Below are 26244 nucleotides of genomic sequence, written 5' to 3'. Positions count from 1 at the left end.
AGTCCACGAGAACAGTTCCTTCGGCTCCTTCCACAGTAACTATAAGTGTAAGAAAATAGTGCCGACATATTTCTTGAGATATCAGTGAGTACCTAATTAACTGACCTCGACCGGTCTTGCCTCAGCTCATTAAGGGTGAAATTTCAGTGTTTCAGCCACGTTTTGAGGCCTTTCCAAGATGCCCATGATTCACATATGTCAGTGTCAGGGATTTTCAGTGCGGGCCCTCACAGTGGGCATCCCAGTCACGGACACCAGGCCCTGCCATTTGGAAACGTGCGAGGAGACGCCGAGGGGCCGAGAGGGCTTTCTTACAACCCTAAAGTACAAGAAGGGAAAATGTGGTTTTATCCAGGCGCCTGAATGAAATGAATTCGATAATGGAGACGGAAAGGCCCACGTGGGGGAGGGGAAAGAAGCGCGAGAAGAAAGGGAAACAGGCCTTTTTCTCCGGTGACGCGCGGTCACGAGGCATTCTCCCGACGTGGGCACCGACCATTGGCGAAAGCCTAGCTGACGTCCTTGCAGCCGCCCGGGCGCGAACGGCGGCAAGGGCGGTGCCGCACTGGAAGTTAGCGAGGCGCGCGCGCTCCCGGGGCCTGCCACGCCCCCGTCCTCTGCCAACCAACCCGCTCGTCCAGTCCCTCTTCGCGCCCAGCTGGCCACGCCCCTTCCCAACTCGCCCCTCCCCCATTAGGCCGGCGGCGCGCGAAAAGCGCGTCACGTGACGGCTAGCCCCGCCTCTTCCTCTCGGTCCCATATTGAACTCGAGTTGGAAGAGGCGAGTCCGGTCTCAAAATGGAGGTAAAACCGCCGCCCGGCCGCCCCCAGCCCGACTCCGGCCGTCGCCGTCGCCGCCGGGGGGAGGAGGTATTAGGGGGAGAGCGGGGGGTTGCTGGGTAGTGGCCGGCAATGGGGGGCCGGGCTCGGTGGGAGTGGGGAGGCCGGGTGGACTGGGTCGGCCCTCCCGCGCTCTGCGTTGAGACGGGCGGCGGGAGGGGGAGGGGAGCGGGCCTCGGAGGCTTCCTTGGGGCTTCTCGCCAGCCTTGCCGTCTCCTTGGGCTGCACAAGTGGTTCCTCGGAGGCGCGGTGTGGCTGGGGAGACCTCAGGAGGGGAGCTGGCCCGCCGGCCGCGCGGCCTCCCATTCGAGGCCGAGGGCGGCATGGCGGGCCTCGGCGGGAGCAGTTGGGAGGAGGCGGTGGGGGAGGGGAGGGGACGAGCAGGCACATCCGGGCGAGCGAGCAGGCGGGCGGCGGCCACATTGACATTGATCCGCTGCCGCGTTACGAAATGGCGCATTGGCACGCAATGGCCGCCGCCTGGCTCCGCCGCCGGGAGAGAGAGCGTGGGATTGGAAGGAAGAGGGAGGAGGCGGCCCAGCAGAGAATGCTGCAAACGGCCTCGAAGCTTGGGGCCTAGTGTTTTCAGTGATGTTCTCCCATCGCGTTTCCAGGCCTTAAAGATCGCTAAGGAGAATTTTACGTCCCGTTCTGTTCCTCGCAGCACTCGGTTGAAAATAATTTTTTTTTAAATTTTGCTGTTTTAAAGTACTTCTTGATCTGCCGTTTTTGCTAAAGTCCTTACGTAGCTTCGTTCCATGTGGGTGAAGTGCCCCATCTCATAGTGTGGATGTAAAATAGGAAGTTGAAATTTTTTCACCTTCGTTTTTCCTATTCTGATGGGTCGGCTCAGGTTGTACTTTCTTGTAATTTTGTTTCAGAGGACTGCAACCAGAGTCGAATTTTTCATTTGTTTGGGATAATTTCATGTGGGTTATTGTTTCTTTCTCTAAACTTTGTGTATTGTTAATTAGATGTATTTAACCGGGACTTGAAAAGATGAGACTAAGTGAATAAACGCTTTAGGCTATTAATCATTTAACATTTTTTCGTGGCATGTGACAGTCTCTTCATATTAAATGCCTTAACGTCTCTCCTTTTAGAAGACACAGGAAGATCTTAGAATGTAAATGTGAGTGCCTCTATTTAAGGACTTCGGATGAAAGTTGTCTTAATGCATATATGTATTAAGTGGTAGTTATGTGATTTGTTAAAGAACTAGTTAAGTTGTAAAACAGTTCAGGCCATATCTTAATTTTTTTTAAATCTCAATTTCTTTTTTACTGTGTTCCTTGTCAGACAGTATACCTAACATAAGTCCAAACTGCCCTTTTTGTGACCCAGTAAAATGTTGGTTTTGAAAACATTTTTGGCACGTGGTACAAATGCAAATAGAAAATTTTTGCGTGGCTGGTTTTTTCCATAGTTTTTTTGGGGGGAAATGCTGGTTTAGCCTTTCATTGAGAAACACTTATTTTCACCTTTTTATTTGCTTGAAGGTGGTGAATTTCTCCATTTTTAAGTTGTAGTTCACAGTCTTGTGGTTTATAATTATATGCTTTTGGGGGTGTAGACTCAGGAGGGAAGACGAGAGAAGAAATGGCATAGATGAAACACTGCATTTACAACACTTCTGGTTTCTTAGAAACTGGTTTCTCAGTAGCCACTTCTAAAATAATCTGTCCCCAGACACTTGTAGTTGTAGCTCAGAATTTCGGGACTTTTGATTCTGGAATTATCTTGGGCTTCAATTTAATTTTTAAGTGATGTTGGCATTTCAAAGTCTGGTTATAGGTTTTCTTGGTCCCTTTAATCAGTTGATGTGTGTGATCCTACTCCAGTTTTTAACTGGAGAAAGTGTTAATGGTACAGGAATTTGATGTTAAAAGTTTATTTGTAGGAGATTAAAAGGTTTGTGCATCTTTGCATTTACCTACTAAACGAAATAATTAAAATATATTGGTTTGTTTCCTCAGGGTCATGATCCAAAGGAACCAGAACAGTTGAGAAAACTGTTTATTGGTGGTCTGAGCTTTGAAACTACAGATGATAGCTTAAGAGAACATTTTGAGAAATGGGGCACACTTACAGATTGTGTGGTAAGTTATTAAGGGAACAAAAGGTTCTTGAAAGAGGGCAGAGGACCTGTTTAGGTGTGTTTCAGTGCTTTAAAATTTTTGTTTTGTAGGTGATGAGAGACCCCCAAACAAAACGTTCCAGGGGCTTTGGTTTTGTTACTTACTCTTGTGTTGAAGAGGTGGATGCAGCAATGTGTGCTCGACCACACAAGGTTGATGGGCGTGTAGTGGAACCAAAGAGAGCTGTTTCTAGAGAGGTATTTTAATAATACCATGTTGTGTGACGTGTGAAATTGTTGCAGAATTTTTGAGGGTTTTTTTTTAACTTACATATTTTTTATTTGTAGGATTCTGTAAAGCCTGGTGCCCATCTAACAGTGAAGAAAATTTTTGTTGGTGGTATTAAAGAAGATACAGAAGAATATAATTTGAGAGACTACTTTGAAAAGTATGGCAAGATTGAAACCATAGAAGTTATGGAAGACAGGCAGAGTGGAAAAAAGAGAGGATTTGCTTTTGTAACTTTTGATGATCATGATACAGTTGATAAAATTGTTGGTAAGTAGCAGTTTCTCAGAACTTGAATGGGAAAGCAGAAATGGCTTCTTAGCTCTCTACTAAACTTGCTAAATCGCTTATAACTTTTGTATTGTGCACAATAATAGCATATAAAGTGTATGGTTTAGTTTTCATGAAGTGATTATACGTGTGTAACCAGCATCTGGATCAAGAAATAAATGTTACTAACATCCCAGAACACTCCCTTATCACTACTCAAAGTCACTACCTTTTTGATGTTTTAATAAGTTATATAGTGATAAAGGATATCATTTATGTGTGCTTTTCCAAACATCAAATAACTTTTGTTTGTTTGTTTGATTAAACAAAATTTAGTTCAGAAATACCACACTATTAATGGTCATAATTGTGAAGTGAAAAAGGCCCTTTCTAAACAAGAAATGCAATCTGCTGGATCACAGAGAGGTGAGTAGTACCATATATACATACAAAATAGAGATGAGTAATGTTTGTAAGGTTCTTAAAGAACTTTCCTGCCTGTGTTGAAGGTCGTGGAGGTGGATCTGGCAACTTTATGGGTCGTGGAGGAAACTTTGGAGGTGGTGGAGGTAACTTTGGCCGTGGTGGAAACTTTGGTGGAAGAGGTAGGACAGTTACCTTATTTCTAAGAACATGTCTACCTAAGTGTTATTGGTAAGTTGAATATATTCATTTAATTCACACTTTGCTTTTTTTCAGGAGGGTATGGTGGTGGAGGTGGTGGCAGCAGAGGTAGTTATGGAGGAGGTGATGGTGGATATAATGGATTTGGAGGCGACGGTACGTTCTTTAATGTTTGATATTTTTATTTTGTTTCTATACTTTATTAAGAATGAAAGTGTTTGTTTACATTTTCCTAATTTAAAACTTGTGTGGCTTGACCATTAAAGTATGCTTTTAAACTAATATCATGGAAAAGTAGACCTTAAAGCCCTAAAGATTAAACATTACCTAGTTCTTTTTGGCTGATAAGATTTATTGTACTAGCAGTTGAGGTGGAATTATAGGTCTCAGAGGAGACTGTTCACTATTTTCCTTAGGGAGATTTTTTAAAATTGAGGCAATTTTTTAATATCAAAAGATTTAAGCATTCATCTTAATTGTTCCTAGCCCAGATTCTTGCTGTTCTATTAGCCAGGTATTACCAGGCTTTAGAGTGTTAAATCAATTTATTGACCTGTTTTCTGGGGGCTTAAAAGTATGGTAAACTAGCATTCAATAACTTGACCCTCTGTACATTTATATTTTTGTCTGACAACCCAATTTGTTGTTCTAGGTGGTAACTATGGCGGTGGTCCTGGTTACAGTAGTAGAGGAGGCTATGGTGGTGGTGGACCAGGATATGGAAACCAAGGTGGTGGATATGGTGGCGGTGGTGGAGGATATGATGGTTACAATGAAGGAGGAAATTTTGGAGGTGGTAGACTTTCACTTGTTTTGAATATTCAATAGTTTATTTATAGTTTCTTACAGGTGTTTAAAAACATGTTAAAACAGCATTTGGTCAAATTTGATGTTTTATAATAGAAAATACTCAAATGGTGAGAAATTAAACTGTTCTTATTTTGCTGGCAATTTAGTAAATTGGCAAAGTGTATTCAACTCTTATTTTTGTATTGAAATGGACATTTATCGGTAATGTTCGTTGCCTGAATTTTAGTTAACTCTAGGTACTTTTAAGCTGGACAGATGGGAACTGTAAATTGAATGTGCAGACATGTTGAATTGGGTGTCATCTGGAGTCTAGGTGACAAAAATACTTTGAGTCTTAATATGTCAGGTGTGTTGCAGACTCTTAAGCAGCTCTGCATCATTCCACGATGCTATAAAGAACTTCGTTATGAATGCACTGAGTTTTGTTGAACTGTATTGATGTATCAACAACAGGTTTTTCTTAACAGTCAACTTGAAATGCTTTTTTGTCATTGATTTAAAAGTTAAACGGTATCAGAATTACGGTGAATCAAACACAATTTTGATGGTATTTAGTGGTATGAAGGAGAGAATGTGTTAGCGTGTAACATCTAATACAAACAAAATACGGTAGCTGTCTAAATACATAGTGTTTTGAGCCAGCTTTCACTCTTTGTTTTTCCTCTCCTGCCTATGTTTGAGGCCTGCTAGTGGGCCTCTGTAGTGAAAAGAGTTTGGTAGCTCTGTAAAATCTCTTTTCAAAGCATTGTGTGTAAGTGTCAGAGCACATGCTGCCACGATTGTCAAAAGATGACGAGTACATGTATTAAAAAAGGAAAATAATTGTGTAGGTCAGCCACAAATAAAACCTTTGTAATTTCAGGTAACTATGGTGGTGGTGGGAGTTATAATGATTTTGGAAATTACAGTGGACAACAGCAATCAAATTATGGACCCATGAAAGGGGGCAGTTTTGGTGGAAGAAGCTCGGGAAGTCCCTATGGTGGTAAATAATTTTTTTTTCTATCAAAATTTTTCATAGCCTTTTAAATTAAAAACTCATGTGATTCTTTAAAATCTTTGTATGTTTCCAGGTGGTTATGGATCTGGTGGTGGAAGTGGTGGATATGGTAGCAGAAGGTTCTAAAAACTCAGAAGAAAAGGGTAGGTATCTTTAAATTTTTATCATGATGATAAAGAATATGTGGAACTGTTCACTGAGTGTAATAATTTTTTTATCCTGTATTATTCAACAGGCTACAGTTCTTAGCAGGAGAGAGAGCGAGGAGTTGTCAGGAAAGCTGCAGGTTACTTTGAGACAGTCGTCCCAAATGCATTAGAGGAACTGTAAAAATCTGCCACAGAAGGAACGATGATCCATAGTCAGAAAAGTTACTGCAGCTTAAACAGGAAACCCTTCTTGTTCAGGACTGTCATAGCCACAGTTTGCAAAAAGTGCAGCTATTGATTAATGCAATGTAGTGTCAATTAGATGTACATTCCTGAGGTCTTTTATCTGTTGTAGCTTTGTCTTTTTCTTTTTCTTTTCATTACATCAGGTATATTGCCCTGTAAATTGTGGTAGTGGTACCAGGAATAAAAAATTAAGGAATTTTTAACTTTTCAATATTTGTGTAGTTCAGTTTTTCTACATTTTAGTACAGAAACTTTAACAAAATGCAGTTTTGAAGGTGTTTCCTTGTGAGTTAACAAGTAAAGAAGATCATTGTTAATTACTATTTTGTATGAATTTTGCTAAAGTTAACTGTAAAGAAACACCTGCTGACTTGCAGTTTAAGGGGATCTATTCTCCCCATTTCCAAACCATGAAATGAATGGGCTCTGACATGTGGAGAGAATAGATATTTGTATGTTTGCAATGTGTGTTTTAGATAATAGAATTGGGTATTTAAATTAGCATATTTGTGAATTTAATAGCATTAAGATTTACTTCAAATGAAAAATCTCAAAATTCCTATTTGGTTTTTGTGCATTTTCTTTCAAAATGTAATCATATGATTTTAGTGTATTAGCTTTGCTGAGAGTCCTAGCTGTGTTTAGAACATCTCCATTCTACATTCACCTTGGTCACATGTGAACTGCTGCCATAGTTTTATTTGGGTGTAAAGAATGTCTCCTGCCCTCTGTTTAAATTCTGGAAAGGGATAGTGAATGTTTTCCGTTTCCTCCTACCTTAAGAAACATTCTTAAAATCTTCAAAATACAGGACCACTAAGCATACTCTATCTGAGCGAATTAGTGGCTACCTTTTTTTTTCCTTTTTAAAGCACAAGAGGCCCATAAATCTTCAGTTATTTTCCTCGGTTTAATATATATTTTTTTGATACAAGCTCTCAGAGCGAGAGAATAAAAATCATGCATTGTTGAACCCTTAACTGGCTGGCATGCTTTCCTGTTTGTACCCTCTGCATTATACTGGATGAAACCAAGGATAGTCTAGATATAATCATCCCAAGTGATTACTGCAGTAGAAGTGTAGCACAGTTGCTTAGTACAAACAAGCTTTTCACTTCCTCAAGACCTGAATTCAAATTTGGATAGTCAGAGTTTGTACTCACTAAAAATCCCAAAGAACACACTGTTATTTCCATGTGTATGCTTGAACCTAAGTCATGTTGGTATGAGTTTACAGTTTGTTTGGAAGACCCTGGTTGAGAAGAGTCTTCGATAACAAGGTCATATATATATATATATATATATAAACCAATGTCTACTGTTTTGCGCCAGCTAGTGCTTAAAATTTCATTCGAGCCCTAAGTATGTGCCCTGCTGTTATTATTTCTTCGGTAGTTGAACGTTAAATTTGAGATTCTTATTTTTGTTTTAAGAAGTACTAAGCAAAACAAGCAATAAAAGGGGGGATGGGGCGTGCTAGTGTTTGAATATGCTCTCGTTGCTCTAATTCTGTGCCTCTGTGCATTAATATTTGGATGCATGCAATGCCAGCATGGAAATCGGTCTTCACAGACACTGCAGTTTTCCAGAAAACACTCACAAACCAATAAATGTAACAGACAACATTCCATTTGTTAATGGACATATGTGAATAAGCAGTGTAGAAAATAGGCTAATTATTAGAAAATGGTTAAGTCTTTAACAACTTCAAGTGTTGGTTATATAAATGGACACTGTCAATGTTCATAACTTAAACCTGGGTACCTGGTCAAAATAATGCTTGGGAAACATTTTATTAAAATTAAGCTAAATTGTCTCAAGTTCTTTTATTCATATAATAAAGGTTGAAGGAATGGGGGAGATTAACATTTCCTGTTTCTATGTTTGTGAAATTGTTTGACACAACCTTGACAGTATCCTTTAATGGCATATGAGGTTAATTTGTACTGTTAACAAACTTTCTGTGTTCTGGAACTAGTTTAATAGTGAAAATATTGTCAGTAAGTTGATGTTTGCAACCTATAAGCAGGTGAAATCTGTGTATGTGACCTGTTTATAAGTTGTATTAGCTTAGTTCTTGTGAACAGTGTGGAAAAGTTAAGCCATGAGGAGAGCGATTTAACCAGCTTTAAAGGACCTAAGATGTGCTTTTTAAGCACAGTGTGGATCAAAGGAGACTCACTAAGACAGGACTTCAGCAGCCTTTTGAGTATGGACAAGTCAGCATAAATAAAGAATGACAAGGCAGCAGCAAGAGCTTCAACTACAGAGAAGTGAAGGCATAAGATACTATGGTGATAGTGAGCAACTTTCCAAAAGCTAGTTAAATCTGCTTATTACAACTGAAATATCGAAGAAAGTCTAGCAGGAAGGAGCTCTTCGCCTTTTGGAACACCAATGAGAGATAGTTGGCCACAGTCACTAGGTCTAGCATTTAGACCTGCAAGGAAGGGCAATAAGCATTAGGTAAGGCTTGAATTTGAATTTTTTCACTAATTAAAGAGTAATTTTTTGTAAAGCAAGGTAAGAGTAATTTTTTTGATTTGCAGGTTGAATGAGAACCCTACTTGCCTAAATGAGGAATGTCTTTCCTACCATCTTAAATACGAAGGTTTCTGGCTGGGTAAGGTTTGTAGCTTACACTAAAGCCTGATGACACCATTTGTTTCCCTATAAATTTATATTACATATTTTAAAACTATTAGATACATTGGCAAAATTGTTCAGCTGAAAAGTTTATCTTGGAACCACATTGAACACATTTTAAACAGTTTTAAAATTTTCCCTGCAGTAACCGTGAGTGTTCATCTTGAGTCAGATATATACAATTCATTGTTGGTGTCTTTAGGATAAAGTCAATTTTTGACAAGAGAAAGAGTGACCAGGTTTTTTTTAAAGAATTTTTGTAATAAGCATGACATGTAACAAGCATTACGCTTCATTACTCATTCTAGAGAAAAGAAAATCTTGGAATGAAATTTCAAAACTGTCAGATCATACAGATATAAAAATGGTCTTCGTTCAAGTGGCCTCATACATAAATAAGTTCTCTCACATACGACTTCAGGGAATTATTTGGACTAATAGGATAAACTTTTGGTTCTTTTTTAGGTTTCTTTGTGTTTAATCTGTTAATCAGAGGCAGTGGGGGCCTAATTCCACTAAAGCTCCTTTTTAAGACAACCTTTCCCAAAGAATAGTTAAAATATTACCCAATTACTACACAAATCAGATGCTGGTTGTTCATAAGGGCTATTATTGCTGCCCCAAAAGGGCTTGTTAAAATTTGAGGTTTGATGTTAATTCACTTTTTAAAAAATAACACTTTGGGGGGGACAGATGGTTAAAATAAAACTAGTTTCTAAATTATAGTAAGTCAAGTTATTTATATACAGGAGCAGTTAGGTTGCCACAGATTTTATTTTCAGAAAATAACTGGTTGGGTCTCTTTCTGTATCTATCTAAATCAGGACTGAATTTCTACACACCACCATAGAATGAAGTGTTGAATAAGGTAAATAGCCTTTTAATGATAATTTTTCTTTACAACATGGTTTTTAATGAAGCAAACTTCCTAAGATAGGAAATATTTTCTTTTTTAAAGGCATTGTTCTTTTGCAGTCCATCTCCTTTATGAAATAAAGTGATTTTACTTAAATGTAGTTCCACTGTCATTTCTGAAAAATACGATGCTCTTAAGTCATAACACCAGTAAACGAAGGAAGTTATACAAGGGAAAAATGGTCAAGGCAAACCTTAACTCATTTTGTCAAAGCAACTCATAGGTTACAGCTTCCCACACTACATTTCTTCTGAAAAAGCTCATTTTACACTCATGTCCTAAAGAACAAAAACTATCTGGTAACAAAGACCATTTGTTAAGGAACTGAACAGTTGAAATACACTTGGTTTTAAGAGTTCTAATATGTAAGTCACCATTTGAAACATTTCTAATTAAATGCCAGTATCTCTTGGAATTCCAGTAATTGATGTCACAAAGTAGTGAGTAAGCATGCTAATGTGCAGGGGTAATGTAAGGATTGTTAGCCTATATAAATATCCAAGATTACTTTTAAATCTCAATGTTTTACTCTGATTTATAAGACTTAAGAGGTGGTCTGTAATGGATTCAAATGTTTCATTTGTAGTATAATGAAATGTTTACAGAAAGAACTTTTTCATTAAAATATTTTTAGAAATGTGTGTGTTGTTTTGTCACTTCACAGTGTTCATGTGACTTAAATGCTGTATAGGTGGACATTGCATACTTTACCAGTAAGTAAAAAACAGGAAACTTGGCATGAGCCTTCACATTATCAGTTGATTTAAAGGATGTAGATTTTATTCAGTGGAAAACAGATCACATGAGAAGTAGGTGTGGGGAAAAAGCTTATTGCCATGTAAGGATTTAATTCTTAAAGGACAGAATACATGAGATACTTGGGTGATTGGTGAGTCAGTGAACTTTCTTTGGAGAAAAATTGTGGGTAAGGACAATTATGTGAACGGTAATTTGGGAGAATGGTGAAATGAGGGTTCAAAATGTTGGAAGGTACTGTGTGTTTTTTGTTTTTGGAGGTACTTGGTTTCTTAATCTTGAGAAGGGCAATTGAGCATTTTGTGGTGTGAAGGTGGGTCGGGGAAAACTTTAATAAAATTAAGTAGTAGTAAACTATCGTTATGCAGTTTAACCCAAGTGATAATGTGTCAGTTTGACAAATTGCGGGAATTCCCTGGCAGTCCAGTGGTTAGGATTCTATGCTTCCACTTCAGGGAGCCCCAGTTCAATCCCTAGTTGGGGAACTAAGATATTTTGGGCAGCACACCCCCAAAAAATATGACAAATTTGTGAGGTACGGTTTTGATGTGATTTTTTTTTTTTTTAATTTTCATACCATACTTATTTGGGTTCATAGCATTGATAGCTGTTAACATGTGAAATGCTTTGTGAATTGAAGCCATGTGAGGATTTTAGGATTTTGCTTGTATACATTTTGCTTGTATTCTGTGTAGCTGTAAGTGCCTTATAATTCCAGTTTAATGCTTGAGTTGTAAAATGTTTATCTTTATTTTCTCAGAGTGAAAATACATTAAATGAAACTGCAAAATGTTCAGGCAACAAGATAAATTTGGAATCTCCCGTGTACTCATTACAAACTGCAATTAAAATTTTTTTGGAGGATTAGTGTTTTGCGAAAGCGGGGTCCTGTAAATACACTAGGTTAATTAAACTTGCAACTGAATTAAAAGTACCAAGGGTTCCGGGAAGAGTAAGGTAATAGGTAATATATGCCATTTTTGCTTAATATATTTTCAATCAGGTAATGGTAAGGGTGCATTAAACTGCATTCACCTGGTAGAAGTTAAGTGGGCATGGTACTGAAAGCTAGGAAATAACGGATTTACCTGTATGTACTATTTTACTTCTGAAATTTACTGGTAATAAATGTGGATAGTGTTATGTATAAGGAAGTGGACAGCTTAATGAGAAATGGTTAAATTTCACTACATCTATGTGTATAGCCAATACAATTAATAAGGGTTTATCACAAAGATGAAAAATTGTATCACATATCAACTATATCTGAAAATCAGAATACACGGAATTTTCATTTTTAAAAATACATTGTATTAGTCTATTCCACCAACAAATGTTGAGTAAACTGCATCAAAAGAACTGATAGGTTATTTGGATTTAATCTCAGTTTTCTACTCAATATCCTTATTTAGTAGGTATCAGAAAAATGCAATCAGGATTTTGTTTGATTCTGAGATGCCAGATTTTGCCTATCGGGAAAAATTTTAAGTTCAGAACTAACACGGTGGTTTGTGACCTTGATCAGGTTGTCTGGGGTTTCCTTTTTTATGCCATGCTCCCCTTGGCAGTTTGGTGATGGTAGCAGACCTCTTAGAATGTTTTTTTTATACGCGTTAAATGTTACTTTTAAGGTAGTTAACCAAAAATCAGGTTTGATTCGGTAATATGTACTCTTAAGTATCAGGTAAGGTTAGTGGTGGGTCTGACTACTAACTTAGAAGTTGTGATGGTTAAGTGGTATTTTGAGATGCTTGGCAACAGTAACCTGATATTATCTGCTCATAAGTGTGAAGGTTGTTAAATGGGATAATGCGTTTAAAGAGCTTAAGCTGGCTCTTGGTCCATGGTCCCTAAAGATAGTATTCTTGGTAATAATGTGCTGAAGCGATGCCTAAATTTTAAAGAGTGACAAAGTTAATGCCAATGGGAGGTTTTTTCCTCCACATAGGATTAAAGTTCTTGTCTTTAATTTTTTTCCAGTTCTCAAAGTGTTAAAAAGCTGGAATTGGCCTGATAAATATCTTTAAAGTAAAAATGAGAATATTTTGTATATGTTCTGAGACTTAGAAGAATGGGTATGGAAGTATTATAAGGTACATTTGAGCAGCTACTCCACAGACTTCAAGAAAATCTCGGCAAGAATTTTATATAACAAATGCAGTGTCATGCAGTTAAGATTTCTAATAGGGTGTACCTCAATGTAAAAGGCATAGGTACACATTTTAAAATTAGGAACTGTTCAAGTAAGGTTTAACAGTTGGAGAGCCAAGTTTAATCTGAGGAGTCAGATAAACATTTCATGATCAAGAGGTGAAATCTACTTCTAGTCATGGGTCAGGATTTGTTAGATTTTAAAATTTTAGTTCTATGTAATGCAGCGTGTATAGTACTTCAGAGTAATTTTTAGGCACTGAAAGGTGGTGGTCAGTTATCTTCAACTTGCAAAGTTCTGAAGTTTGACTAACGAATGCGTGAGTGAAGGCATCTGGTTTCATGATAGTAGAAATCTGGTCTGCCTAGGTGTTCTTCGCCCTTGTGTGTGGGGGGGAGTAGATAGTAGTAGGTGCAAGTTAACTCCACATGCTCCAGATGGGGGCTGCTGTTAACAGATTGCCATCACTCCCACCCATAATTTTGTTTAAGGGCACTTTATTAGAAATGAGATTTTTGTCTTCTGAGGTTGGAAAAGTGATGTGTCTTCCAGGGATCTCTAAAACACCACTATGGGAAGGAATTCTTGACCACAGAGGACAGACCACAGAATCTCCACATTTGAATGCCTAGATAGTCCTTGAAGTCGTTTTCAACCCTGAACTTTACAGCCGGCTGAGTCAAATTCTTATTAAGCTGGTTTGACTTTAGTTTCTTTCACTTGCAACTAAAAGGCATGCTAATAAAAGGCTGAAGAAAAAAGTCTCATTTATAGCGTGCTTACTATTAGCTAGGGTCAGTGCTTCTTGTGGAGTAATTCGCTGCATACTTATCCCTGCTTTACAGATGAAGCAGCCTCGGTGCTTTGCCTCACTGGAGGTCATTCTTGGAAAATGGTAGCAGCCCAGGCAGTCTGGCTCTAGGGCCTGTGGACCTGTACACTGTATTGCGCCTGATGGATTGATAGGACTTTTGGTGAATAACCTGCACGTAGTGCTTATTTTAAACATGCTGAGCCCTCAGATGACTTCCATTTACCCACTTCAAAATGAAACCAAGCAAGACGTGAATATCTGACCAGATGAAGAAAATGATCAATGCTGTGAATGGTTTCTTGGGTAGCCTGCAGAGTCTCAAAATTTTGAGGGGCCTTGCTATTGTACCTGCTGTTTACATGTTTAATCACTGGATATGTCCCAAAGTGAACTGGTTTTCCCACCTAAATCTTCAAGCCACAGTCTTAACCATCTCTGGGCAACTCAGTTCTTTCAATGTTCAAGTCCTTGAGCCTACCTTCATCCTGCATCCATTCTATTGGAAAATCCTTTTAGTTCCTCCTTTGAAACATGCAGAATCCAGTGCCTTCTCACTACTGCTATCACTCTAAACCAAGACACCATACTCCATGTGACTATTTCAGAGCCTCCCCATTGGTCTCCTACCTTTACCCTTTAGACTACTGCCGACATACAAGGCAGAGGAAACCTTTAACTCAGATGTACCCCTACTTAACACTGCCAGTAGTTGTCCACAAGGTAAAAGCAAAGGTTATGAAGGCTTAACAAGGATCTGTGCCATGTGCTTTTCTACTCACCCACCCTTTTTCTCCCCCTCCATGTTCAGCCATATATTTTCTCAAACAGGCCTCAGAGCCTTCCAACTTCCTGTGTCTGTAATACTCTGTTAGTAGGATGGTTCTCCCACACCTTCAAATGTATGGCATATATCTTGATAGGAGTAAAAGAACCGGTGTTTTCATGTCAAAGTATATAGAGCATTTTTTTTTAGTTGAGATATACTTGCTGCTGAAGAGAAAGTGGTTTTTTTTGCGGTACGCGGGCCTCTCACCGTCGTGGCTTCTCCCGTTGCGGAGAACAGGCTTCAGACGCGCAGGCTCAGCGGCCGTGGCCCACGGGCCCAGCCGCTCCGCGGCATGCGGGATCTTCCCAGACCCAGGGCGTGAACCCGTGTCCCCTGCATCGTTAGGCGGACTCTCAACCACTGCGCCACCAGGGAAGCCCGAGAAAATCTTTTTGATATATTCCATTTCCCTGTATTTCCCGTACCAATTTAGTGTAGTGCTTTCCATATTATTGTCATAAAAGATTGTGAATGAACTTCAAAGAAATAATTTAACGGTCATAATATTCCTTTATTAGTACCAGCTTTTCAACTAAATTGTCTTTTGCTAGAGCTAAACAATTTAATATAAAAAATGCCATTTTTTTGTTCATACAGTATTTATTTAAAAAAGTACAGTGGTTAGTTTTGCAACAATTTGCTTTTAGCCAGATGTATCATATAAATCTATGAAAGTAACAAATGAGATAAGAACAGTATAAATAAGGAGTTTTTGTAGTATTTACATGTATATAGAAACTAGCCCCAATGGTGTTTTAAGAAATTAAGTTTGCAGTTAAAGTGAAACTACTGATTCAGCATACTGATAACTTATTTTAATGCTTCTTAAAGTTTTATATTTTCTACACTAGTTTTGACTATAATTTTGCATAGAATTACTTATAAAGTATATTTCTGCATTTCACATCACAGTAGGAGCTTTTAGTATAACAGTACAACAACAAAAAAACCCCACTAGCTCAGAAAAGGTCAGATCTGCTCAAATCTAGTTTTTCTTAGTATCTGGCTTCTTACTTTTGGGAACAAGGAATACATTGCCATCTCTCGTTTGCTGCAAGGAGTATTCACTTGGGGAGTACGGCTTTCCATCTTCATCACGTAGCATGCTGAAGACTTCAAGATACAAGGTGCTGAGTTGTTTTTTCAGTAGATGGAGGCTTTTGTCATTTTCTCCTTTTTCTTTGAGCAATTTTTCTTTTTCATCTTTTAAATGATCTAAATCTTGCTCCAGTTCCACTATATTTTCCAGTTTTCTTTTTCTGCAGTTCTGAGCAGCCACTTTATTCTTACCCCTCCTACGTATGTCTCTAATTAATGCAAGTTGAGCCTCGTTGAATTGCTCCTTGGACATCATTTCATTGAAGTCATCAACTGGGAGGTTAATGATTTTTTCTACAGGGAATGGGATATGGAGAGCTTTTGCCCGTAGCTCATCTCTTGTGAGATGAGCCTCCAAGCGGCTTGAATGTTTGTCTTTTGTGAATGGGGTTTTTCGATGACCAGGACTTACAGGCACTTCTTTCTTTGGTGTATTTTCACACTGGGCATCACACACTGGAGCACTGTTCCTCCGAGATGATGACAAGGGTTGGACTGTATCCCCAGAAGGCCTTACTGGCTGTGTTTTAGGACCCTTCTGTTTGACACTTCCAGGAGAACTATCTATTTCTTCCATTTCAGAATCACTGAAGCCAAGCAGTGTGTCTCCACAGATGGTAGATTCCACTGAGTGTTCAGGTGATGCCATGCTGGGACTTGTGTTCAGTGATATGCCAGAGTCAGAATCATTGAATTCTGCTGTTGCACTTTCAGGGTGGTTTTGGTTGAAGGCTTTACAAAGTGATAGATCAGAGATATCAATGGGCCCGTTTAGAAGTTCAGAGAGTGACTGGCTTAAAGTAGCAGAGGAGGGCATGCTGTTGCTGGTACTGGGCTCTGCTATGAAAGCGGAATAAAATTCATCACCAAAATCTGTATTTACTGTGGCATTTGAAGTTAATGAGTTCACTGTCAACTGGCTGGATTCTTCTGTGGAGAGGATGCTGCTGAAGGAATCCTCAAAAGCACTGAGAAAATGTGGACTGCAGTTACCTACTTCTTTTTCCAATGAGGGGATTGATGAATAGAAATGATAATTGTTGTTAATTTCCGCCAGTTTGGTTTCTGGACTTGGAACCATGCTAGTCTCAGCCAGTTTGTCACTTTGAATATTAAGACACTGCATGGAAAAGAAGTTTATACTATGTTAAGTCAAGGTTAAGTTATTTTTAATAGCTGATAATCCATATCTGATGGTAATCTCTCCCCACCCCCATTCACACCAGGCTCTTCTAGAATTCAGAGGTAATTCCCATTTCCAACAGATACTTATGCCTAAGCATATGTATTATTTTCAGAGTTCCCAGATCAGACTTCAGGTTTATAACCTGATCTGTCCCTCAAGACATCCAGTCCATTTAACTAACAAAAGTTCACTGAAGTGAGCATGGGCAGCTCTCATGACTAATTTAAAAGCACCCTCCAATCCTTCCTATAAGTAGGTGGCATATAAATAATAAATAACTGGAATGACTAATTTAAAGGGACTGAATATAAAATAGCATCTTTGGTATTTATTATATTAGATCTTAGTTACCTGTAATTCTGGAATGGATAATAGCTCCTCCCAAACTTGCTCAATATCCTGCTGCATATCGTCTAAATCAGCAGTGGCTAACTGAAGGACAGCAGTTTCAGGTGACTGAGCCTGATTAGGAGCAATAAAGACTGGGCTGTCGATGTGGCTGGGAATATCAGGAACAAGTGACTGAAACGTAGCTGAAGAAACCTAAAATTGAGAAGGCATTTATCTACATGAATCTGCCACCAGCAGTGGATGGGTATGCTCCAAGGCCATCACAACATCTTAGACTGGAATTGGCTGCAGTTCTGTATTTCTCTACTTATAATGGGGACTTACGACTCCTATTTCTATATAATGAAACAAATGTTTTTGTCCTGCCCAGCTGACTCCACATTTACTCATTTACTAGCTTGATTGCTTTATCCTATGCATTTGAAGGTAAACGTCAAAATGGGTAAGAAGAATCTTTAGTATTTAATTTGTATATATGTATGTAATACCTAGTATAGTGCTTCAGACAATAAACTTATTAAAATTGTTAACCGAAGAAGTCTTGGTTTACTACCCAGCTTGCTTTTTACTCACCAAAATTTCTAAGTACCTATAACAAGAGAGTTAACTTGTTTCCACGGTTATGCTCACCCATCCCTCTGGCTATGCAGGAGTAAACGTTTTTGGTTTTGTATTATGTGGGGGAAGGAGTTGTGTCTTTTTTTTTTTTCCAAATCATAAAGTTACCTATAGGCTAAGGTTTCCTTGATAAAATTTGCTCCTGAAATAGTTTTTCATTTTTTTTAAAAAAATGGAGATACATCAAAGGGACCAATATACGATATGTTATGTATAGTTGTGGAGATTTGCTGTTAACTAAATGTTAATACCTCATTGTCATCTACAAATGGGAATGTCTCTGTCAAAAGCTGCATGCAGTCATCGAAGTACAAATCATCTGGTTTGGGAATGTGGGCTACCTGCATAAAAGGGAAAGACACAAAGGAAGAAAAAAATTGTTCCGTGTTCATAAAATGTTTACAGTCTAGTTAGTCAAACATTCCTCTTGTTTCAGAAGTCAGTTTAGTATAGTAAAGAGCACAGAATCAAACCAGACTATCTAGTTTCAAATCTTGGCCCCCACCCCCCTATTTATTGCCCAGTTTCTGGGCAAGTTATTTAACCTCTTTGGGCTTCAACTGCTCATCTGTAGATAAAGTAGGATAATGGTAATTAACTCATAATTGTTGTGTTGATTAAATCAATCAATATTTCAAGTACTTTAGTAGAACAGTACCTGTCACAGTACATGAATAATCCCTACTACAACAGTCCTACTACTGTCACTACTGTTGCAGCTGTTTGATCCTTACAATTACATAATGTTTTTATAGCTTACAAAGCTCTTCCATGTAATTTATGTCCTCCTAATCCTTACACTGAGGTAAGTCAGTCAGGCACTGAACTCATCAGTAGGCTGAGGTTGGGAAGTTGACTTAATAAGTTCATGAAGTAAAAGGCAAAGCTGGAACTCAAATCCAGATGTTTTACCTTCCCAAGAACTGAGTACCCTGTACCTGGGAGTAGTTGGCAGATCCACTGGTTTCCGACGGGATGTGTTGTGCTGGCTGAACCGGGAGGAATTCACCTGTCTCTTCATCTAGTTGTAACTGAGCGAAAAAGGCTTTCTCTTGCTCCTTTTGCAGTTGTTCTTGTCTTTCCTTTTCAAGTTTTTTCTGTTTTTCCCGCTCATGCTCCTTCCGTCGTTGACTGAAGTCAAATACTTCTCGACTTACCCCGAGATCTATATCTTGCCTCCAAAGTATGTCAATCAAATCCATGTCCTATGTTTAAAACAAAAAAGGAAGGAGAGAGACCATGGTTAAAATAGTTTTAAAATGGCAGATACCACATAATTTACATTATGCCATTGCTGATGGTGGGGGGTAGGGAGATTACAAATAAAATCTGAATGGGAACACAGATCCAAAGTTCTGGAAGGGCACAGTTAATTCTATTCAACGTATGTATCTTTTTTTTTTTTTTTAAATCACCTACAAACAGCTATCCAATGTAATCACTCATTACTTGGATTATTAACAATTTGGGTGATGGTAGAGGTCACTAACAACAAAGTAACAAATGTTGCACATTAACATTCTTGAATTAAAAGAACTCCCACACTTGTTTAATGGAATAGAGAAATTAGAGCAAGCACTCCAAGCCAATGGTTTATTATAAGAAGTGGAGTTTGGAAAACATGATTGAGCATGTGGAATTTTTCCCTAAACTTGCTTAGCAAATACCAGTTTACAGGGGAAAAAAAAAACCCAAGTTAAACTGTCAACCTAGCAGTTGTGAAATATCACCTTTCATTTGGTCTTCGCTATAGTGGATTATCTTTTCCCCATCATTTCTCGCTACTTCTGTGTCTGTGGTTACTTATTAAAAGTTTCCTCTTTTTTTTTTTAATAAATTTATTTTATTTATTTATTTTTGGCTGAGTTGGGTCTTCGTTGCTGCGTGCGGGCTTTCTCTAGTTGCAGTGAGCGGGGGCTACTCTTCGTTGCGGTGCGCGGGCTTCTCGTTGTGGTGGCCCGAGCACGGGCTCTAGGCGCGTGGGCTTCAGTAGATGCGGCACACAGGCTCAGTAGTTGTGGCTCATGGGCTTAGTTGCTCTGCGGCATGTGGGATCTTCCCGGACCAGGGATCAAACCTGTGTCCCCTGCATTGGCAGGCGGATTCTCAACCACTGTGCCACCAGGGAAGCCCCAAAACAGTTTCCTCTTGACTTGAGTTTTAGCTCCTGAGGTATGAACAAATTAGTAAATTCAAGTCCTAGCAAATGGTAATCTTGTGTGGGTGAAGCAAGAGATTGCCAAAAGAACTGGGAAAGGGGTAGTGCCCACTAGGCTCATTCCTGAGAAATCGTAAATAACCCTCTTAATAACACAAACCAAAAAAAGGTGGCTCTAGGGAAAGATGGAAGGTAATATGTTCTAAGATATGGGGAGAATTGTACAATGAGGGAATGGTTATTTTGATTTATATTACACGGCTAGGCTTAGGTTACCATGTCCATATTTTCCTAACCACACATGTGTCAAAAGCAATTTTTCTGATTTACAACTTTAGTTTTTGTAAAAGTCTGAACAGGTAGGAAATGTAAATCAGTTTCCATTTAACAAATCATCTGTGTTGAAAATAATGAGATGGAGACTGGAAAAACTGACAGAGAAAGGGAATTGGGATCTGAAGGCCAGCAGACACAGTGTGTACAGACATCAAACTTTGTATTGCGGTTCAGACAGCAGTTGGCAGCACTGGGCTGCCCAGTGCATTTACGGCTCTACTACTTTCAGCCTCCAAAGGACAAAAAACAACATGGCTGTTGCTTCACTGAGCAGTCAGGCTATTTCACCCAACAAAGTACAAGCACAGACCACCCAGCCTAGAGGCAGCCCAGCTAACTGGATAGTAGAGGCCACCTCTAGCCTTGATTGAAAGTTGGTGTTAGAATCTTAAATGCTATGAAACCCTGCTCATGAGGTTCATTACTCTAGCTTTGAACAGTATAACTTTTAGTACAAAGCACACACAGTAGGTATAATTAAAGCAGTATCTGTAGCTCTTCAGAACTGGCTAGGGTATACCTGTTTGTAAGCCCACATCTATTAAGGGCTTTCTATATATGCCAAGCATTGTTCTAAGTACTTCAGATATACACAAACCAACCCTCAAAACCACATAAAGAGGACATGTATCCCTGTTTTACAGATAAGTATATTGAAGCTTAGAAAGAAGACGTACTACGATAAAGTGCCAGGACAGGGATATATACCCAGGCATGAGTACAATATGAGCCAATCCTGGACTCCTGATTTTTAACCACTAGCCCACACTAAAAATACGAAGTCTGATCACTGGACAGTGGTTCCTAAGTGGGGCAGGAAATAAAATCCATTGTTGTATATGTAGACTTTGCCTTGACGTATTGGTGGTGGGAAGAAGTGGCCATCACCACTTCAAAAGACTGGATTGAGCAAATGTCACCTGGATTATTTTCCTCACCACAAGCAACAAAATAGGAATCGTAGAGCATTCAGTCATACGTGGCTATCTTCTCAGGGGGCTCCCCACTAAAATAAAACATGAGAATTTCCATTTTAAAAATAATTTGTTTCCACTTTAATAGACATGTTTACACAAGGGTCATGTGAAAAGAGAAAGGCCCAAGATATAGAGAAACCTACTTTAAAATTCTAATTAGGTTGGGCCATATCTTCTGAGGGAATCTAGCTACAGCTGAGTATCCTGTCTGGGCCATTCTCCAAACTGGAGCTAACGACCAAGGTGCTAAGTCTCGTTCAGGGTGTTCACTACTAAATGCTAGCACTAAAAATTAAGGAAATGCATACTCATGCTATCTCAATTGAACTCTAGTTTCTCTATAAAATAAGCAGTACCTGTAGCCACCTCTCTCAAAAACTGACACGGAAAGTGCACTGAGCTCTTCAGAAGGTCAACAATAGAGAAACCCAAATACTTGTCCCTGCACCTGGGGGTCACTCTGCCACATCTGCCCTCACTTCCCCAGACTGCCCTAGGCCTGGGGCTTCTCCTTGTTCAGAGATCCCAGGATAAAAACCAGTACTCAGTTTTGACTTTTCCATGGAAGAACTGAAAGAGCACTGAAGAATTTACGTTGGAAACACCTCATAAATATGACTAGTCCAAAGTATTCCTAGAACCCAGAACTATGGGTGGGAGGAAAATTTCTAATGTAATTTACTCTAAAATTGTCAGTGGCAATCACACCAAGAGTTGATACAACTCTGTTCTTTCCTTTTCCCCCCTTTCCTCCCCATCAGATGTCTTGAGTGGGTTTAGGTGTTTTAGCTATAAATTTAGTGTAATTGTTCCATCCTACCCCTACCATATGGATGTTGGTCGATCAAATGAAATGTAGAAGAAATTTCTCTATAAATGTAAAGTATATGTAAATGTTGTTATGCATCCCAACAAGAAGTAGGATGGGCCCTACTACTTGCTGTAAGTGAGACCAAGCTCCAGGCCAAAGGATAATAATGAAGTTACAGATGGAACTGTAGTGGGAGCCTTGAAACAACACTCAGCCATAAAGCTACTTGGTTCCTCCTCAGGGAAGGTATGAAATTGACCACTAGGCATGTGAATCGTGTGTTGTAAATAAAAGTAAATAACATACACTTTTATGTAAACTTTTATGTACACACACAACACCCTCTCAATTCCTGACATGACTACCCTTCAATGCACAGCCCCAAACCAATTCAGTGTTTTAAAATTTCCCATAACATAATTAGACAAGGACACATTGATGGATCCTCATCAACAAACAGGAAAAATAAAACACAAAATGTCATTTGGATCAGCTCCTGAGCACCTGTTCTTGTTATCTGATCTGAAACAATGCTGGACACTGGGAGGTGGAGGGGCTCCTACAGCCAGAGCTGACCGTCTCCACCAGGAATGCCACCAAAAGATATTTCAAGTGACAACATCTAATTGTTCTTAATGAAGGCTGGGCAGCCTTCAATGAGATAATAGACCAAGACAGGTTTCAAAGTGTTCTCAGAGGTTTTCATTTTTAAGTTTATTTTTATATAATGTTTAATCTTGCCATGCGAGGTCTCTGAAAGAACACATCTGCTTAAAAAAAAAAAAAAAAGCTGAGTTTTAACCACTTTGAATTCCTTTAACACAGATGTTCTGATCAAATTCAGAATTCAGTAACAAGGGGTTGCTTGTCATGGCCTTGATGTATCATATACTGTGTTACTCAGATTTTCACATAAGTTTTGGAAGAAAAAACCTGCAGCGATTTGATATTGCATGAAATATTCAAAGCTTTATGTTGAAAATGAGAACAGCAGAAGTTTGTTGACCCACGACTCACTGGTGGGGAGCCCTGCAGGCCCAGGACTGTGTTCTGTGCTGACCTCAGGCAGTGAGCTGTCTTGAAGGAGCCCTGTGACTGGGCACATGACTTACTCCACAAATGACCCATCTCTCTGCAAAATTCCTGAACCATCTAAGAGGAGATAGCTGGGGTGGTGCCCATAACAAAACGGACAGTATGGAAGGACAATGCCAGTGGAAGAATTAAACTGCTCTCTCACACTTCAACCTGAGGCACTGGGGAAGCATGGCTGCCCTGCAAGAGGGCAGATAAAAAGGGTCTGGGGAGGGAGAGGAAATGTATGGCATTTCAACAGGTATTTCCTTAAGCTTCCCAAGGGCAACACAGGCACTGGCTGTGAGCCTTCACATGCCATATGGAGCAAATGCCGTCTGACATACTTGGTGTCTGAATTTTTGTTGTTGTCCTTTTGCAATTCCTGAGTGTATTCCACGTTATGTTGCTAGCTTGGCTTCGACAAAATAAGGCAATTTAATAAGAACGTAAATGTTTGACAATTCACGTTAAATCACCATCTGGCCCAATGGAAACAGTCATATTGAAAATGTCTCTCTCTATATATATATCATCATTTGCCATCTGGGTAATCTGTTACGCATTTTATGGGAAATCTGAAGTTGGACTATTAACTCGTACCACTTTAAAACAAATGTCTTTGTTCCAGGATAAACAGAAGAAAGCCCTTGAACACAGAATCCCATAATAATATGTCTTTTGCAAGCCAATTTTAGTGCTTTGAACAAACAAGCATTTATCATGCTCAGATGATCCCCCCAAATCAGAAAAGATAAAGCAAAGATATCATCTCTTCCTAAATTAAAGCAATTCAGTAAACTAAGGCTTTAGAAAAGTATTTGAAATGAAAAATAAAATGGTTTTTATTATATACATTCAAATGTATACATGAAGCTTGCACCTCCCAACCCCTTTCCCTACCTGCCCTCTCCCATCCTCTGTTTTGTCCAGAGGATGACGGGAAGGTCGTGGGAGGTTTCTTCTAAAAACAAATTTCACCAATAAACTTTTTAAAAAAATTGCACAGATAACTAACTTTGTAAACAGACAATGAAAACTGATCCTCACTTCCAATTTTACAGTATAAGTGTTAAGACAATGTCTCAAGTGATTCCTTTTTTTAAATTTTTAATTTTTTTTACATCTTTATTGGGGTATAATTGCTTTATACAGATTCCTTCTTAAAATCATGTATTTCCATTAAGAAAATAATAAATCTTCTTTTAAAGTTTCTTCTCCTGAAATCGATCTCTCCATCCAAATATTAACTACTGGCATTCAGAGTCTAAATTGCTTTTCTTTCATACATTTCAGTCTTTATATTATGCCCAAGTGGTTATATTATTCACCTAAAAGCTAAATCTGGTTTAATATTTTTTTCCATAGAAGCTGCTCAAATGTTTTTGGGCAAAACCGGATGGAACATGAATCTCATCCTACTGTCCGTTGAAGTATAAACCAAATTAAGAGCTATAGGAAAGTACAAAAACAACTGAGGGCATGCTCGAATTCTGAAGAATTGATTGAACAACAAAGATCTCCTTGATTCCCAAGGCTCTACTCTGCAGTCACAATCCTTACTCCTAAAGTAAAATGACACCAAGCAGGTGTGTTTTTAAAATACATCTCACTGATGACTATTCTATTTCATAAATATTTATCTGCCTATTTACTTCTCTCCTGCTTCATTACAAGAAGATACACAAGACAAGGCCAACTGTTTTCTCAGACTTCTAGAGAAGGCAGATGAGATGACAGGTTATTCTCTACAGTCTGCCCACATTCAGGTACTTTTTTTGAGTCTACTGGACTGATTTGCTAACTTCTGAATATATTGCTGTAATAATTATGGAGCAGGTGATAAAAAACAAAGATCACAAAAAAACATATTTATATAGAATCACAGAATGTTAGAGATGGAAGGGGACTTACAGCCACCTAGGCCAAGTGTAAATGTCACTGGGTTAATCTGTGTTAACTACAGCTCCATTTTTAAAAATAACTGGCCTAGCAACCAGTTTCTATGTCAGCAGAGACTCCTAACAGGTAAAAGTTACCACTAATCCAAGTTTTCCTTCTCGAGAAAACTTACCAGGGATTATTTCCTCAATCTTCAATAACTAGCAATTCTTTTTGTTTTGCTTTGTTTTTTAATTTATTTTTATTGGAGTATAGTTGCTTTACAATGTTGTGTTAGTTTCTGCTGTACAGCAAAGTCAATCAGCTATAAGTATACATATATCCCCTTCTTTTTGGATTTCCTTCCCATTTAGGTCACCACAGAGCACTGAGTAGAGTTCCCTGTGCTATACAGTAGGTTCTCATTAAAATAACTAGCAATTTTTAACAGCATAAAAAATCTCAAACACACATCAAGACATGAATTATTCAACAAGTTAAAACTCTAGGGACTTCCCTAGTGGCGCAGTGGTCAAGAATCTGCCTGCCAATGCAGGGGACACAGGTTTGAGCCCCGGTCCGGGAAGATCCCACATGCTGTGGAGCAACTAAGCCCGTGCGCCACAACTACTGAGCCTGTGCTCTAGAGCCCGCGAGCCACAACTACTGAGCCCACACACCTAGAGCCTGTGCTCTGCAACAAGAGAAGCCACGGCAATGAGAAGCCCGTGCACCACAACGAAGAGTAGCCCCCACTCGCCCCTGCTTGAAAGCCCGAGCACAGTAACGAAGACCCAACGCAGCCAAAAAAATAAATTAAAAAAAACCAAACTCTAGATCACAAATTTGCTATTCCCTGGATCACAGATGCATCCTTCTACCCTTTTGTCTTTCAGCTAAAAAATGGTCCAGTTTCCTCACAGTCCAGCTTGTTACTGTGTACAGACATTTTCATGGGCTGCTTCCTGTTCACAAACAAGTTTCTCAGCAATGACTCAATCTAAGAAATGTGATCCAGCCAGTTTACTGGAACTCTCACCCATTACGCTTGTCTGTACACTGTAAAGCATGATGCAAAGATAACAGCAAAACTGGAAAGTGAATAGACTAGGAACTTGGACTATTTTCTCAAGAGGCACATGTGTTTGGCCAAAAATAAATCATAAAGGACAGTTAATTTCCAAAATAGCAGGTGAGGCCACTGCTACGAAAAGTGGATGGATCCAACTTTCCCATGGGAAGTTTCATATCTGGGTGCCAGCAGAGTTAATTTCTGGTTGTCTGTATTTAAGCAGGATGCTGCTGCTGGGCCTCAATCAAAGGGCTTATGCAAGGGTCA

General features: G+C 39.1%; 2 protein-coding genes across 19 annotated transcripts in view; one reads left to right on the top strand and one right to left on the bottom strand.

Moving 5' to 3' along the window:
* Positions 1–783: 783 nt before the first annotated feature.
* Positions 784–11487, top strand: HNRNPA3 (heterogeneous nuclear ribonucleoprotein A3). 13 transcript variants are annotated; one of them, XR_012333058.1, is made up of 14 exons: positions 784–870; positions 2817–2939; positions 3029–3175; positions 3266–3476; positions 3813–3902; positions 3986–4081; positions 4176–4256; positions 4753–4893; positions 5773–5895; positions 5984–6053; positions 8855–8928; positions 9776–9819; positions 10532–10580; positions 11384–11487. XR_012333058.1 is itself a non-coding variant. In XM_019922432.2 (11 exons), exons 1-10 carry the CDS (start codon positions 799–801, stop codon positions 6034–6036), a joined length of 1137 nt encoding a protein of 378 aa, XP_019777991.1. In that variant the 5' UTR covers positions 784–798; the 3' UTR covers positions 6037–6053; positions 8855–10508. The 13 variants fall into 13 exon arrangements, 5 of the variants coding, with proteins under 5 accessions (XP_019777991.1, XP_033715879.1, XP_019777992.1 ...); XR_002173773.2 differs by lacking the exon at positions 10532–10580; XR_012333057.1 differs by having other exon boundaries at positions 10532–11487.
* NFE2L2 (NFE2 like bZIP transcription factor 2) overlaps positions 11165–26244 on the bottom strand; it is a 38991-nt gene continuing 23911 nt past the window's right edge. For 3 of the 6 annotated variants that reach the window (XM_004315276.3, XM_019922427.3, XM_019922425.3), the window contains 4 exons: positions 18607–18873; positions 17920–18009; positions 17051–17242; positions 11165–16633 (listed from right to left, as the gene is read on the bottom strand). In XM_004315276.3, the coding sequence (XP_004315324.1) occupies positions 15401–16633; positions 17051–17242; positions 17920–18009; positions 18607–18873 (1782 nt within the window). In that variant the 3' untranslated portion in view covers positions 11165–15400. Of the gene's footprint in view, positions 16634–17050; positions 17243–17919; positions 18010–18606; positions 18874–19398; positions 21040–21082; positions 21103–26244 lie in introns of those variants that run through there. The other 3 variants (XM_019922426.3, XM_019922429.3, XM_033859986.2) reach the window with 3 other exon arrangements.

This window comes from Tursiops truncatus, chromosome 7 (assembly GCF_011762595.2).
Source record: "Tursiops truncatus isolate mTurTru1 chromosome 7, mTurTru1.mat.Y, whole genome shotgun sequence".
Classification (NCBI taxonomy): domain Eukaryota; kingdom Metazoa; phylum Chordata; class Mammalia; order Artiodactyla; family Delphinidae; genus Tursiops; species Tursiops truncatus.
This window is presented reverse-complemented; position numbering and strand designations above follow the sequence as displayed.